Source organism: Rhinatrema bivittatum, chromosome 12, assembly GCF_901001135.1.
Source record: "Rhinatrema bivittatum chromosome 12, aRhiBiv1.1, whole genome shotgun sequence".
In the NCBI taxonomy this organism is placed as follows: Eukaryota; Metazoa; Chordata; class Amphibia; order Gymnophiona; family Rhinatrematidae; genus Rhinatrema; species Rhinatrema bivittatum.
Window position 1 is genome coordinate 57,759,154 of NC_042626.1, and position 16,307 is coordinate 57,775,460.

The following is a 16,307-nucleotide window of genomic DNA, read 5'->3' on the forward strand; positions in this document are numbered from 1 at the left end:
TCTGAGTAACTAAAGCAAATTGCTGTGAAACTGATGGATGTAATAGATCAGACTGACAAACATTTCTGGTGTGGGTTTGTCCCCAACATCCTCCTCCGTAAAAACCGAGGCAAATAATTCATTTAGTTTTTGTGCTATTTCCTTGTTCTCCCTGAGGACTCCTTTTACCCCTTGGTCATCTACTGGAACAATCTGACTGAGAAACATCTGATAGACTCAAGGGAAATGGGGTAATTAACTGGCTTCATTTTTACTTCTTTTTCCATGAAACCAGAGCCGTTGATCCAGATGGGCAAGATGAGTTCCCACTCGAGGGGGGTTGGGGGGTGGTGCCAGAGGATAGAGGGAAAAAGGGGCAAGCCATACGCTACCCATCCTGCTTCTGTTTCTTTTCCTCCCCCACCCTCAGATAGGCCTGCATGCTCCCCAAGCTGTCTAATAGCAGTGCATCCTGCTTCAATTTATTTATTTATTTATTTTATATACCGACATTCAATCGAGATATCACATCGGTTTCCAGATAACCAAGAGAATAGGGCGTAGTCCGGTCAATGTGGGGGCAGGTCATGATAGGCCAGCCAGCCCGGGAGGATAAATGCCATGGGGGTGAGAGGGGCAGGAGACACCAACAGAAACCCTTATCCAGGGCTCCATGTTTCCTAGCAGCTGACCAGCGTGCACGGAGCTGTAGTTCCTGCTTTTTCTGAGGAAACCAGCTCCACAAGCCCATGGATGCAGAGGAGAGTACGGGATCTACCTCTTGAAAAAATTAGAAGCAGTTGGTAACACTAAAGGGAAAAGTCACAAGGTTAGTGAGAGTTTCTGGAACCTGTTGTGGCCCTTTATAAAAGAAACATCTGGAAGTGGCAAACTTCTCTCCTTGTCTATGCATTGTCTTCAAGATACCCAGTGCTGCTGCGTCTCTTCTCCGTACCTGCAGTGGCTCGTTGATGGTGCTGTTTTGTTTGCAGCATCCACTGCATACGTCTTGTCCCAGCAATGCTTTTGCTCTAGCATGGAAGGCTGCATTGTCACTTTTTGGCTCCTGGGGAGTCCCAGCACTGGCATGCTTGGTTCCAATGCATTTCTCCTACGGTTGCAGTGTTCCTGCACAAAGTCCACACCTCACCGAACTCTGAAAGCTTGGGATGTGCAAGTCCAACACTATGGCTCTTCAATGCCGCAAACCAGAAGACTGTGGGGGTGCTGTGGTTTTGGCAGGGATATAACGTCACCTGTATTAGGTGTTCTTTGTAGAGGAATGCCTAAAAACCAAAACACCTTTAGAGCAGGGAGGCCATTCTCAGCAGAGCTAGGAAGGAGAACCAGATGGGCACATTTATTCATTTGGACCGAGTTCCTGCCTTTTCAGTGGTAGCTCAAGGTGATTTACTGGAAGTATTTTCCTTATCCCCAAAGAGTTTTTAATCTTAGGTTTTGTACCTGAGGCAATGGAGGCTACAGCGACTTGCCCAAGGTCACAAGGGCATCAGCAGGAGTTGAACCCTAGCTTCCCTGGTTCTCAGCCCGCTGCTCTCACACCTGGACCACACCAACAGCAAGAAATAGACCATTTGGTGCAGCATGGGGGTGGGGAAGTTATGCATAAGCAAGCATCCAAGTAACCCTTTCAACTACTCTCCTCCTACACACCCACAAGAGATCTCTGGTCATCCCAAATGGCTCTTCCTTCTTCTCCTCTTTTGGCCTCTGCCAGATAGTCCCGCCCTAGTCTTCGTGCTTGCAGCTGCTGTGCACCAAACGTTTGGAACAGGGTTACCACTATCCGTACGACTTGTGCATTGCTACCTCCCTTTCAGGAAAAAAGAAGGCCAAGGTGGAGCGCTTCAGCCAGGCCTTCTCTGCGGAGATCCCACCCACCCACCCTGTTCTAACCCCTTGTTCCGAGTAAAGACTGGGAACCTGCACTCTCGATGCTTTCCAACTTCAATTGAACACCACTGGAATTGCAATTTGTCTGTGCCTAAATTTGTTTGTAAAATATTTGTTGCTAATTTGAATTGTAATCCGCCATGAGGCCATTCCTGCTGAAAGGCAGAATATCAAATGCCTATAAAAATAATAAAATAAGGGAGGCCCTGTCCTATGGTTCAAGAGGTCACTAGAAGGGTGACCAGATGGCCCCAGGCCATTGGGGTCAGGCCGAGCCAGTCCTGCTTTTGCCCCGGCAATTTCTATTTATGGAAATGCGACAGTGGGCCTTCCTTGTGGAAGCAATGATGGCAGAAAAGGACCAAATGGTCCATCCAGTCTGCCCAGCAAGCTTAAGGTAGTACCTGCCTCTTTGGGCAGATTGCTCCCATGTTTCTCTTATGGGTAGTACCTGCTGCTCCCAAACCTTATGATACCCATAAAAATTGCAACTAGCAACATTTTTACTAGGTGAAAATTCAGACAGTGTTGCCTGACATGCTTTGCTTATGCACTTGGCTGTAGAAGCAGTCCTGTGCTTTTTCTTTGTCTGTGTATCAGTACCACAGACCGTAGAAGTCGGGACCTCTTGGTTGTTATCTGTATCTAATTCCCCTTTTCCCCTACTAGTGAAGTGGGGAGCAATGTTGCAGTTGCATTACAAGCATCAAGGCTTAATGGTTAATAGTAATCTCTATAGAGAGAAGTATCTTGGTGGTGGGGTGGTGCTTTATGTATGGGAGGCTTAGAGTCCAACAGGATAAAGATCCTGCAAGAGACTAAATGCACAATAAAATCTTTATGGGTAGAAATCCCTTGTGAGTTGGGGAAGAGTATAGCGATAGGAGTATACTACCATCTACCTGACTAAAATGATGAGACAGACAGTGAAGAGAAATTAGGGAAGCTAACCTAATTGATAGTGCAGTAATAATAGGAGATTTCAATTACTCCAATATTGACTGGGTAAATGTATCATCGGTATATGCTAGAGAGATAAAGATCCTGGATGGAATAAATGATAGCTTTATGGAGCAATTGGTTCAGAAACTGACAAGAGAGGGAGCAATTTTAGATCTAATTCTCAGTGGAACACAGGACTTGGTGAGAGAGGTAACGGTGGTGGGGCCGCTTGGCAATAGTGATCATAATATGATCAAATTTGAATTAATGACTGGAAGGGGACAGTAGATAAATTCACGGCTCAAGCACTAAACTTTCAAAAGGGAAACTGATAAAATGAGAAAAATAGTTTTAAAAAAACCACCTCAAAGGTGCAGCTACAAAGGTTAAGAGTGTGCAACAGGCGTGGACATTGTTAAAAAAAACCCCCCAAAAAACAAGCCATCTTGGAAACGCAGTGCAGATGTATTCCACGCATTGAGAAAGGTGGAAGGAAAGTGAAACAATTGCCAGCATGGCAGATCTTCATTCAAAACTTTGAAGAAGGATCCATCAGAGGAAAATAGGATAAAGCATAAGCGCTGGCAAGTTAAATGTAAGACATTGGTAAGACAGGCTAAGAGAGAATTTGAAAAGAAGTTGGCCACAGGCTGGTCGCTCCCATGACTTGTTTTTTTTTTTTAACTTCCCGGCCAGAGAAGAAGAGGGGCGGCTGCTTGGGGCTTCAGGCAGGCTGTGCAGTCAGACCTGGTTTGCAGGTAACTCCTCCTCCTCTCCCCGCACAGTCTCTTAGTTACAAGGAGAGACAGGCAGGGCGGGAGCCTCTCAGAGGAGAGCTGACACCTGCTCTTTTCTCATGTTGATTGGAGGGGAGAGAGAGGTACAGCTGAGCTCCAGCGGCTCCACAGATGTCTGTAGCAATGACCCCTCCCCTCTCACAACATGCTGGGCCAGGAGAAACATTCATACAGATGGAGGTACAGGGTGAGGAGAGGAGAGAGACAGCGGGGAGAGGAACAGCGACAAAAGGGGAGACAGACACATGGAGAGCATGGTAGGGTTGGGATACAGGGGAGAGCACGGAAGGAGGGAGGGGGGTCACAGGATCCCTTGCTCAGTCCAGCTGACAGCTGCAGGTGTCTGGGGAAATTGCTCTACAGGCTGCACCTTCCTCCCTCAGGTCTCACTCTGGACCCGTGCCTTGTCCCATAGCAATTTGGAACTTACCTGCTGTTAAACCAAAACATATAATGTAGTGCAGTGAGCCCCTTCCCCTCTCTGCCCATGCCTGTACCCCTTTCCTGGCTCTTTCCCGGCTCAGCATCCCCTGCCTGTTATCTCACCGCTCCCCTCAAGCCTATTGCTGGGCTGCTCACTACCCCGGGTAATGTAAGTAATATGGCTGGAGGGGGGCTGACATGACTGGCAGCCACATAGGGGCTAAGGAATGCTTGTTCCACTACGAAGGTGGCCGGCCCCCTGATGAGGTGCATTAATGCCCCCTGGGCCTGGCACTCTGGGCAGTTGCTTGTCTCTTCTGTCAGCCCTGGTTCTCCCCTCTTTTCCCCCTTCCCTGCCCAGCAGGCGTCTGACCTTCTGATACCATGAGTGAAAGAGAGAGGGAGCATGTACGAGTGAGTGTGTTTGTGTGCGACAGAATGAATGTGTATGTGTACGGAGAGGGACACGGGAGAAAGTTTGTGCCACCCACCAACGTCCGCTTATAATTCTCGAGAAATTGAAATGGGGAGCAGCTGAGTGGCAGGGCACCCCTTCATTGCCCTGAGAGGCTGTAAGAGAAATTGTTGCCTGTGTGCAGCCTGTCAATTCATTATCGCCCTTTAATGCAGATACAGATACAGTGATTGTATATAGACCAGTGAATTGCCTAAAGTTTATGCTAATGAAGGACACCATGTCTCTTCTCCCCACCCCCCCTTTCCTCAAGTGTTCAATCTTGGTCTGTGGAAATGTTGGCAACCCTAGCTGCGACCCAAAGAAAAACTTGCAGGGCTAGGCGAGAGGCCTGCAAGGCCGCGTGACCCTCCCCCTCAACTTTGCAGGAGCTGCGCAGTAGCAGTGGCTTCCTTCCACCTCCCTTCGGGCAGTGAGAAACAGCACTGCCATCTAACAGCAGCAAAGACAAGGCCCAGAAGAAAGGGGGAGGCCTGAAAGCTGTAGGTGTATATGCTTGTGAGTGTGTGTGAGAGAGAGCACTTGCACTGTATGTATGAGTCAGCTTGCATGTGGTAGTATGTGAGAGCCTGCATGTGTGCATGGGAGAATGAGCGAACATGTGTGTGTCAGAGCCTGCATGTGTATATGAGATCCTGTGTGTGTATAAGAGAGTGAGAGAGCCTGCTTTTATCTCAGAGACTGTGTATTCATGAGAGAGCAAGCCAGCCTGCATGTGTCTGTAAGAGTCTGTGTGAATGTGAAAATGAGAGAGACTGTGTGGGTGTGTGAGAGCAAGAGAGCCTGTGTATGTAACAGCATATATGTGAGTGAGAAAGAGAGCCTGTGTATGTGGCAGTATGTGTGTGTGTGTGTGGACCCCCCCCACACACACACATACTGCCACATACACACACATATCAGAGGGGATAAAGATTGTGAAGCCCCCTTCCCTAATCCATAACAATATGTGGGTGACTAGAAATCAAAAGATCCTAGGTATGGAATGCTGGAGATTTTTAATCCTATTATTTTAAATTTCATGTGTCTGCTGTTTGAAATATTTGGAATTTGGGAAATATTTAAAAAAGTGAGTCATTTTAATTACTGAATGTTAATTGGCTGTTGGCTGCTTGACATATTTATTTTTTTTATTAGTATGGTTTTAATATTGTGAATGATGTTTTGTATTTCTTGACTTTATTGCTTAATGTTTTATGAGGAATGATGTTTCTGCTTTTCAGTTGTTGCACTGCATAGCAGGCTTGCTGTGGTTTCCAGAGCATGTGTGTGAGCGAGAGAGAGTGAGCCAGTAAGCATGTGTGTGAGCGAGAGAAAACAGTGAGTCAATGAGCATATGTGTGAGCAACAAGACTATTTAAACCAGTGAACATGTGTGAGCCAGTCAGCATGTATGTGAGAGAATATAAGGGAGTTTGTGTAAGAATGAACACGTATGTTAGAGAGTGTGTATATATGAGAGAGAGGAGAAAGAGTTTGTGCACATCTCCTATCCCTGATTAGACTCTTGTCACCCTGAGATTGTCGTGAATTAAAGTTCCCAGGTATGGAGTGCAGGGAATTTTTTTTTTAGCCTTAGTTTTAATTATTTGGGAGTGGGTTTAATGTGTCTGCTGTTTTGAAATATTTTATTGATGTTTGGAAAATATTAAACAATGTTATGTTTTTAATAATTGGATGTTCTATTCATCAGCTGCTTTGAAATATTTATTCTTTTTATGAGTATGGTTTTACTAATATGATTGATGGTTTATATATCTTGATTTTATTCTTTGATGTTTAATGAGGAATGGTGTTGTTTGTTTTTTTCCATTGTTGCTCTGCATACGGAGTCTGTCTTGTTACAGTTTCCAGTTTAGTTTTTGTCTGCATGTTTCTAGTTTTACTTTCTCTTTATTCTGTATTTGGTGAGGATCTGTCTGTGTTCTGCATGTGTGACTGAGATGAGATTTTCTCCTAGCATGTCATGTCTGTCAGGCTCTTCAGCTTGGCTTGTTCTGTTTTCTTAATATTAGATGTATTGGTGTTTTAGGGCCTGGTGTAATAAATAAGTGTTGCGTTTTCATAGTTAGGGTTGCTATTGTTTGAGTGCTGATTTTGTTTGGGAAGTTTACTATATTGTAATTCAGTTTACATAAAGCTTTCTGATGGCCGACATGCTTTACAATAGTTCCAATACAATATGGCTGCAGGTGTCTTTTTTTTTTTTTTTGCAGCATTTTCTGGTTGATACCACAGCGGTGAATGTAATTAATACATATAGTATTAGTGATATTTTTACCTTAAAACACTGAATATTCTTTTTCATGTAAAATCTGTTACTATAAATGCATGTTTTTAAATTATTTGTGGAGTGTGTGCAAGGCTGTAAGGTTCATCTATGATACCTAACACCCTCGCACCAGGCCTAGCTGCACTGGCTCCACAAGAGAAAGCAGGATTCTATCTGAAGCTGTGCTGCTTTGAGTTAGTGGCTCTCCCCAGCTGTCCCCAGTCTCGGCTAGGGTTTAATTTTCTCTTTTTATAAGCCCAGGGAACACAGTGTGTGGGTGTGTTTTTGTGTCTGAGAAAGAGTAGGTGTCTTTGTGGGTGTCAGTGTGTATGTGCCAATAAACTTTCTGCAATCTAAAAATCTGTTTGATTGACCATGTATGTGTGTCTGACACTGGCTGGCAGTGTCATTACTTGCAACTGATTCAAGAACCAGACCAGGAATCCAGGATATATCTCTATAAGAGGTATAAGCAGATGTGTAGGGGGCCCAACCAATTTGCATGGATGGAACAGGGGCTGCAGCTCTGCTCACCTTTGATCTAAAATGTCTTCAACTTCTTAGTTATTTAGGAAAGATGAAGTTTGTTTTGGAGATATTTTGGTTCAATGCAACTAGGTTCCAGGGTTGACTTGACGTGCTTTTGGGAGCTGTTGACACATATGCTGTAGGGAAAGTGCATGAGGGCGATAGATATCCCATAGGCCAGTTTTTTAAAAATCCCCCGGGCCGTTATTTTCCTGCAATCTGCCCCTGGATGGCCATAGAGGCAAAAACTCATAAAAACATTTTAAAATATATCCGAAGCAGAAAGTCTGTGAGGGAGTTGATTGGACCATTAGATGATTGAGGGGTTAAAGTGGTACTTAGGAAAGATGAGGCCATTGCAGAAAGACCAAACAAATTCTTTGCTTCGGTGTTTACTGAAGATGAAGTTGGGGAGATACCTGGTCTGGAGATGGTTTTCAAGGGTGACAATTCAGATGAACCAAATCACGGTGAACTTGTAGCCTGGATTGGCCACTGTTGGAAACAGGATGATAGGCTTGATGGACTTTTGCTCTGACCCAGTATGGCAGTTTCTTATGTGGTAAGCCAGATCGACAAACTGAAGAGTAGTAAATCACCTGGACCAGATGGTATATACCTCAGGATTCTGAAAGAACTAAAAAATGAAATTGCAGGCTTATTACATTTAATTTGTAACCTATCATTAAAAGTCTGTTGAACCTGAAGACTGGAAGGTGGCCAATGTATCCAATATTTAAAAAAGGGCTCCAGGGGTGATCTGGGAAACTGTAGACTGGTGAAGCCTGACTTCAGTGCCAGGAAAAATCATGGAAACTGTTATATAGAATAAAATCAGAAAACATTTAGATAGACATGGTTTAATGGGACATAGCCAGCAAGGATTTACCTAAGGGAAGTCTTGTCTCACAAATTTCCTACATTTCCTTTTGAAGGGGTGAACAAACATGTGGACAAAGTGAACCAATAGATGTGGTGTATTTGGATTTTCAGAAGGCATGCGACAAAGTCCCTCATGAGAGGCTTGTAAGAAAACTAAAAAGGTCAAGGGATAGAAGGAGATACCCTTTTGTGGATTGCAAACTGGTTAAAAGACAGGAAACAGAGAGTAGGATTAAATGGTCAATTTTCACAGTGGAAAAGGGTAAACAGTGGAGTGCCTTAGGGATCTGTACTTGGACCGGTGCTTTTTAATATATTTATAGATTATCTGGAAAGGGGTATGATGAGTGAAAGCATCGAATTTGCGGATGACATAAAATTATGCAGAGTAGTTAAATTTCAAGCGGATTGTGATGAATTACAGGAGGAACTTGCGAGACTGGAAGATTGGGCTTCCAAATGGCAGATGAAATTTAACGTGGACAAGTGCAAAATGATGAATATAGGGAAAATAACCCTTGCTGTAGTTAAACAATGTTAGGTTCTATCTTAGGAGTTATCACCCAGGAAAGAGATCTAGGCGTCATAGTGGATAATACATCAAAATTGTCAGCTCTGTGCTGTGATGGTCAAAACAGCAAACAGAATGTTAGGAATTATTAGGAAAGAAATGGCAAATAAAATGGTGAATGTCATAATGTCTCTGTATCGCTCCATGGTGAGACCGCACCTTGAATACTGTGCAGTTTCTGGTTGTCAGGTCTCAAAAAAGATATAGTTGCACTGGAGAAAGCGCAGAGAAGGGCGACCAAAATAATAAGAGGCATGGAATGGCTCCTCTATGAGGAAAGGCTAAAGAAGTTAGGGCTATTCAGTTTGGAGAAGAGACGACTGAGGGGGGATATGATAGAGGTCTTTAAGATCATGAAAGTACTTGAACAGGACTAGAGGGAACTCCATGAAGTTAGCTAGTAGCTCATTTAAAACAAATCAAAGAAAATTATTTTTCACTCAGTGCATAGTTAAGCTCTGGAAATAATTGGGTTCCCCGCGTTTTCCTTTTCTGTACCCTCTGGCCACTTGCCTACGCCTGTCGCTGCCTCCTCCGGAGCCTCACTCGCTGGGGTCTCCACAGCATCACCCTCTGGGCTAGCCATGGCATCTATCGCTTATCTTTCCATGCCGTCTCTCTCTGTGCTTCTCACAGGAGGTGTTTTGGGGCTCTCCGTAGGTTTTTGTCTTCACCACCTCCTCCGGAAGGGCATTCCAGGCATCCACTATCCTTTCCGTGAAGAAATATTTTCTGATGTTGGTTCTGAGTCGTCATCCCTGGAGTTTCATTTTGTGACCCCTAGTTCTATTGTTTTCTTTCCAACGGAAAAGGTTTGATGTTTGTGCATCATTAAGACTTTTTAGGTATCTGAAGATCTGTATATTATCTCCCCTGCACCTCCTCTCTTCCAGGGTGTTCATATTCAGATCCTTCAGCCTCTCCTCATAGGTCTTCTGATACAGATCTCACACATTTTGGTCGCACTTCTCTGGACCGCCTCCATCCTGTCTCTATCCTTTTTGAGATATGGGTTCCAGAACTGAACGCAGTATTTCAGGTGAGGCCCCACCAAGGGCCTGTACAAGGGGATTATCACCTCCTTTCGTACTGGTTATTCCTCTCTTTATGCAGCCCAGCATTCTGGCTTTAGTTATCATCTTGTCACATTGCTTTGCCATCTTCAAATCACCAGACACTATTACCCCAAGATCCCTCTCTTGGTTCGTGCACATCAGTCTTTCACCCCTCCATCACATGGGGGGGTGAAAGACTGATGCATGGACTCTGCATTTCTTGGCATTGAATCCCAGCTGCCAAATCTTCAACCACTCTTCAAGCTTTCTTTAATCACTCAGATTGATTGACTAAAGGATATCAAGACAATGCATGGTATTCACCCCAGAGGTTTGAAGGAACTCAGAAATGAAATTGCAGACCTGTTTTGGGTGGTTTGGTTTGCAGCCTATCATTTAAAACAGCCATGGTACCAGAAGACTGGAGGCTAGCCGGTGTGATGCCAGATTTTAAAATGGGCCCAGGGTGTAATCCAGGACATTGTAGACTGATGAGCCTGATGACAGTGCCAGGCAAAATGGTCAAAGTTATTTAGTCAAAAAGGCATTCAAAAATCTCCAGGAAGAAAAGAGAGCTCCCAGGTCACCCTGCCTGTGAGGATCATTGAGCAGTTCTCACAAAGCCTTTGAAGCCTTGACAGGCATTTGTACATCTTTGTTGTTGTTTTACTTATGTAATTACTGAACTATGTATATTTTTATGTAACCCGCCCCAAACCTTGGAGGGCGTGGGATACAAATAATTTTAGTGTATTTAGATTTTCAGAAGGGGATTTGGCAAAGTCCCTCCTCAAGAAATTGAGAGCTCATGGGATTGGAGACAGTGGATTGGTGATTGGATAAAAGGCAAGAAACAGAGGCGAAGACTAAATGGTCCATTTTCCGAATGAAGAAAGGTTGTTAGTGGAGTGCCCCAGGGGTCTCTATTGGGACCTGTGCTATTTAGCATATTCATAAATGAGCTGAAGAAAAGGACAAGTAAGGCGACGAAATTTGCAGATGACACAAAATTAGTTTGTCGTTAAAATGGCAGTGAAATGTGAAGGACCATGTAAGACTGGGAGACTGAGCTTCTGAATGGCAGATGCAATTTAAAGTGGACACGAGCAAAGTAATTCACGTAGGAAAAAAGAATCCCAACCAATTTCCATGTCAGGAGTCACCACCCAAGAAAAGGTTCTTGGAGTTCTTGTGGACAGCTCAGTGCGTGGCAGCCTTCAAAAGCCAAAAAAACGTTAGGGATTATTTGAAAATGAATAAACAAAACTGAGAATATCATAGTGCCTTTGTATAGATCCATGGTGACCACCCCTGAGTATTGTGTGCAGTTCTGTTCACTTCCATCTCAAAAAAGACCCAGCAGACATAGAAAAAGTCCAGAAAATGGTGAAAAATGATAAAGGGGATGGAAAAGCCCCCTTATGCAGAAAGGAAAAACAGATTAGGGCTCTTCAGCTTGGAAAAGAGACGACTGATAGAGGATGATGATTGAGATTTATAAAATCACGAGAGGTGGAATTGGTAAATAGGGAACGGTTATTTACCTTTTCAAACAACACTGGGACTAGGGGAAACTCCATGAAACCAGCAACCTGACTATAAATTGTATAAATAAATAAATAAATAACCGGTAGATTGAAACAACGTAGGAAGTATTTTTTTTTTTTACTTGGCACACAATCAAGCTGTGGAATCTGTTGCTGGAGGATGTGGTCAGGCAACAAACATAGCAGGGTTCAGATGAGGGCTGGACAAGTACCTGAAAGAAAAGTCCATACCCAGTGATTAGCCAGGGAAAGCCAGGGACAATTATTGAGGATCTGCCAGGCACCTGTGAGCTGGACTGGTCGCTGGACTGTCTGCACCTCAGTCTGACCCAGCATGGCATTTCTTCTATTCTTATGTCCATCCATTGTTAGGTTTCTTTGAGATTACTGAGTTCTTCACCATAGCCTCTGCCATTAGCATCTGACTATGGCAGAGAATTTACTGGATCTGAACACATAGATCCTCAACCAACATTATTGTTTCAACACCTACTGTAACCTACTTTAAATTTATTGTAATCTGCTTTGGGACCATGCACGGCAAAAAGCAGAATATCAAATATATATAAATAAAGACATGGATGTTTGGACTAGCCCACCAGAGAAAGTGCCAGCAAACCAAAACAGTGACAGAGTCCAAGCAGGCCTGGGACAGATGCAAAGAGCAGTGGTAAGGTCAAAGGAGGCTGAGGACTGGACCCCACTACGGAGGGTCTGCAGTGGCACGGGGAGGGGAGGTCCTTACCTGCCAACAGCCTCCAGTGCTCCCTCCTCCCTCTGCATGGAGACCTTATACACCCATGATGAAGGGAGGGGGGTGGGGGCCTGAGGTGTTTGGATAAGGTTTGGTCACTCTGTGTTTTTTCCTCACTGTGTCCCTCTTCCCTCCCCTTTCATAGCGATGCACTCTGAAGCAGAAGATGGGACAAGCAAATTACTTTCTCTGACTGCTGAGGGTCTGTTTTATAACAGAGGAATACAATGCGGCCCTTTTGACTGTGGTTAAAAAGACCGACCTTTGGCTTTTACTGTACAGAAATGGACTCCCTCTCAGTCTCCTAAGAGAGCCATGAAATGGATGAGCTTTGCCAGCACGGCCAGAGGAGAAATACAGAATTTTATCCTAGACTGGCGTTTGCCTCCTGGCGTCAGACTCCATTTTAGCTTTTTGTCAGATCAGCTGCTTGCTGAATAAAAAGGATGCAATTCTAGTTGGCCACTGGTAATCTCCGACTCCAATCAATAGTATGTAGTAGGGATGGGGTGTGGTCTCTAGCAATGGTTAGAAGGCACCCTGGGGCTGTAAGTCTAAGACCTCCTTCAGCTATTGGCTCCGTCTGTGACTGTGGGTGTTGTTTGATCTCCATGCATCTCAGCTTACCCAACTGTAATTGGGCAAAATAATAATTGTATTGTTATTTCTCTCTTTCCCTTCTGGAAGCTTATTTGCATTCCAGGGGCTGGAAATGGCTTGCTGGGCCACCCCACCCTGTTGTATATTTCTGAGACATTAAAAACTGCAAAAGGGACTGCAGTCCTGTTCGGGTGAAAGGTGCAATGGAAAGAATTTGGGGAAAGGAGGGTAGGGGCCCTCCTGTACTAATCATTACACTACTGGATCTTTGGGGTGGGAGGGATGTAAGTGCCTCACATTAACATCATCTAACAGTTATCAGATGGGGGGAAAAACTGAGCCTAAGCTTGTAAACTTTTACTATCAAAATCAAAAGCTGAACTGCTGAGCACGGGAGCAAATCCTGCAACGGAGTCAGCAGAAGAGCTCTGTTAACTAAACCTGGGTCCCTTTTTGTTATTTCTTCACCTCCCAATGTATTCTTTTTCTCCAGAGGGAAACAGCTTCCCTAAATTCAAACAACTTGTTTTCTTTTCAGTTTCAAAATCCCATTACTGCCACCAACTGCGAGGGAGTTTTATTGGATCTTCGCACTCATCCTCCAACATTTGCAGTCAGTGAAGAAGGGTGCAAAATGAAGAGGGATGATGAGAATTAGTAAACTCACTCAAATGCAGTATTACTCTTTTCCCCGCCTCCCTTTCAGCCAGTGTCTCAATGCCAGGTCCTTATTCATTAGTTCTGGATCCTGGTCCCCAGCACATTTTGTCTGACATTACTGGGCTTTTGCCTTCAGTGCCCGGCTTAAGAGTTGTCTTTTTAATTTATCTTTCTTCACCTTTTCCTTCCAGTCTGTACATCTTGCACAAGTGAGCTTTGTCATCAATGCCTTTGGGTCTGCTTTTACCCTGGATCTGCAGCTCAACCAGTAAGTCTCTTAGGAGGTTCAAAGGTTTGTAAGCAAAGCAGGAGTGTGGGTCCATAGATGTAGGACCAGATGACATGGAGCCAGTTGGTAACCCAAGTAAGGGCGGCTTGGTACAGAACGCTGGATAGTGACTGTATGATTCTGGATGTAGAGTGCAGAGGGAAGAGTGAATAAAGCTGGGCCTGCTTGTCAGCACTACCATTATTAAAGCTGTGTAACATAAGAAGGAGAATCCTGAGAGAGAGAGGTGTGTGAGAAGCTTTGACATGAGAAGGCTGCAGAAGCTAAAGATAGGTAAAAGCCCCCTTATTAATAATTCACATCACCCTTTCCAGTCCATTTACAGCTTCACTAGTAGTAATTAAGTTCAAAGCAGTGCTTTCCCGTAAGCCGAGGCGTGCTCCAGAGGCGGTGGGTGCAACACGAGCCCGTGTGATTAACGGTGATGACCGGGTCTCTGGTTTCATTGCTCCTGAAAGGAAAGGCTTAGTGAGATTCTCTGTCGGGAGAAACTCGCCATCCCATCCAAGGTCCTCCCGCCTTTCAGAGATCCATCACCCTGCCGGGGCCATTTTTCAGCCAGCGAGATGAAACATAATAGTAATAATGACCTAATAACCAATACTAACCCCTTCAAAAGCCGGAGTTTTAATATTAAACCCAATTATTCTGCTGAACAGTTCCGGAAAGCTCCCCCAAGAGCCCTCTCCTAACTGGAGGCCAATAAATCAGGCTTTTGAGGCAGGAGTGCATCAGACTGAAGTGACAGGTTGATGCATAGGGCTGATCCCACTCAGCTAATGATCTAGGGAAGAGGATGAGTGCCTCCTAATGGGAGGAGTTGGGGGGGGGAAGGGGGTCACCACTGACATAGTAGAAGGAAGATTCAAATACGTTGAACAGTTATCATAATTTATAATAAACGGAGGCACAAGGAGATGGTGACTTTCTCGGTGGAGCAGTGTGTCAGGAGCAGGATTTGAATTTGCATCCCCAGAAGCTCTCCAGACAAGCAGTTCAGTGCTCTGGCCACTTGTGTATACCTCTGCTTAACTAAGAAAGAGATGATTTATACATCTTCACCCCAGGATGTAAGGGGTTGGGCCGCCTCTGAATCCAGATTGAGACCCACGTGTCCATAGGAAGCTGCAGTGCAGTTCAGTCAGTGAGTGTCCTGCCAGCTCACCCACCCCGGGTGTGCCTGCACGTTATACTGACGTAATCTTTTCTTATAAGTATTCAGAGCCTCTTTGGATGAAAGGCTCTGTATATAAATGGCAAATGATTATAAACCGCTTGTTTCTTCTGTTCAGAATAAGATGTTTTCTCTTTCTCTTCCTGCTTTCAGTCACTTGCTGTCATCACATTACATGGAGCGGCATTATAGCAGAAATGGGAACGTCACCTATACAGCGGTAAGTGGAAGAACGCGGAGCTTCCGGGGGCCGAGAGACATCCAATTCAATTTTAAGGACAGACAAGTTTCACTGTTAGGGTGGTCAGAAGCAGTCCTGAAGACGGTGGAGGGCCTGCAACACAAGCTCTACCCCAATCGGCTCTAGGGGCTCGAGACATACACGCTGGGGGAAAGGGGAAATATGAAAGAGAACCAGCAGGCTTCTATAAGCTTCAAGAAGGCAGGGGGGGCAGGTTTCAGGAGGAATGTGAGGATATGAGCCTGTGCTGAGAGGGTGGCAGATGCTGGGAATTTTCATCGGCAGGGGGCGTAGCAAGCAGTGTTGCTTACCTGTAACAGGTGTTCTCCTAGCACAGCAGGATGTTAGTCCTCACACATGGGTGACATCATCCGATGGAGCCCGGCCTGGAAAACGTTTGTCAAAATTTCTAGAAAGTTTGACTGACACACTGAGCATGCCCAGCAAACCACTATCCACGCGGGGTCCCTCTTCAGTCTTATAACATAGAATTTGCAAAAAAATAAAATAACAAACCAAAAGAAACCCAACTCTGAAGAGGGTGGGTTTCGTGAGGGCTAACATCATGCTGTCCTTGGAGAACCTCTGTTACAGGTAAGCAACTCTGCTTTCTTCAAGGACAAGCAGGATGGTAGTTCTCACACATGGGTGAATATGCAGCTCCAGACTGCTCCTAACATAGGCGGCGTTTGATGGGGTACAAACGTGCACAACTAGAGCTGCTGGAACATGGGGAGCAAGCCTGCCCCCCAAGAAAGGACCCAGGTAGGAAGAATTGGGTTTTCATGGCTGAAAATGGTTACGAAGGGCCGACTGGCCGAAGTGACTGTCATGTCAACCAGACATGAGAGGCGAAGGTGTGGAGGGAACTCCAGGTCGCCAGCCTACAGACCTTGTGAATGGGCTCTGCACACAAGTGAGCTACTGAAACTAACATAGCTCGGACTGAATGAGCCTTAATATGACCTTCAAGCTGCAAGCCCGCTTGGGCTAGCAGAAAGAAATACAGTCCGCTAGCCAATGGGACAGGGTCTGCTTAGGCACTGCGACTCCCAACCTGTTTTTGTGAAAGGAGATAAAAAGCTGAGTGGACAGATGGTGAGATGCTGTCCATTCCAGGTAAAAGGCCAGGACCCTTTTACAATCCAGAGTATGCAGGGCACTCTCACCCTGGTGAGCATGTGATTTCTGAAAAAAAGGTGGG

At 45.0% G+C, this 16,307-nt stretch overlaps 1 protein-coding gene across 5 annotated transcripts in view; it reads left to right on the top strand.

Moving 5' to 3' along the window:
* The window catches only part of ADAM11 (ADAM metallopeptidase domain 11), an 85,406-nt gene that overhangs the window by 3,870 nt on the left and 65,229 nt on the right, over positions 1-16,307 (top strand). For all 5 annotated transcript variants that reach the window (XM_029572918.1, XM_029572917.1, XM_029572920.1 and 2 more), the window contains exons 3-4: positions 13,591-13,667; positions 15,016-15,082. In XM_029572918.1, the coding sequence (XP_029428778.1) occupies positions 13,591-13,667; positions 15,016-15,082 (144 nt within the window). The remainder of the gene's footprint in view (positions 1-13,590; positions 13,668-15,015; positions 15,083-16,307) is intronic.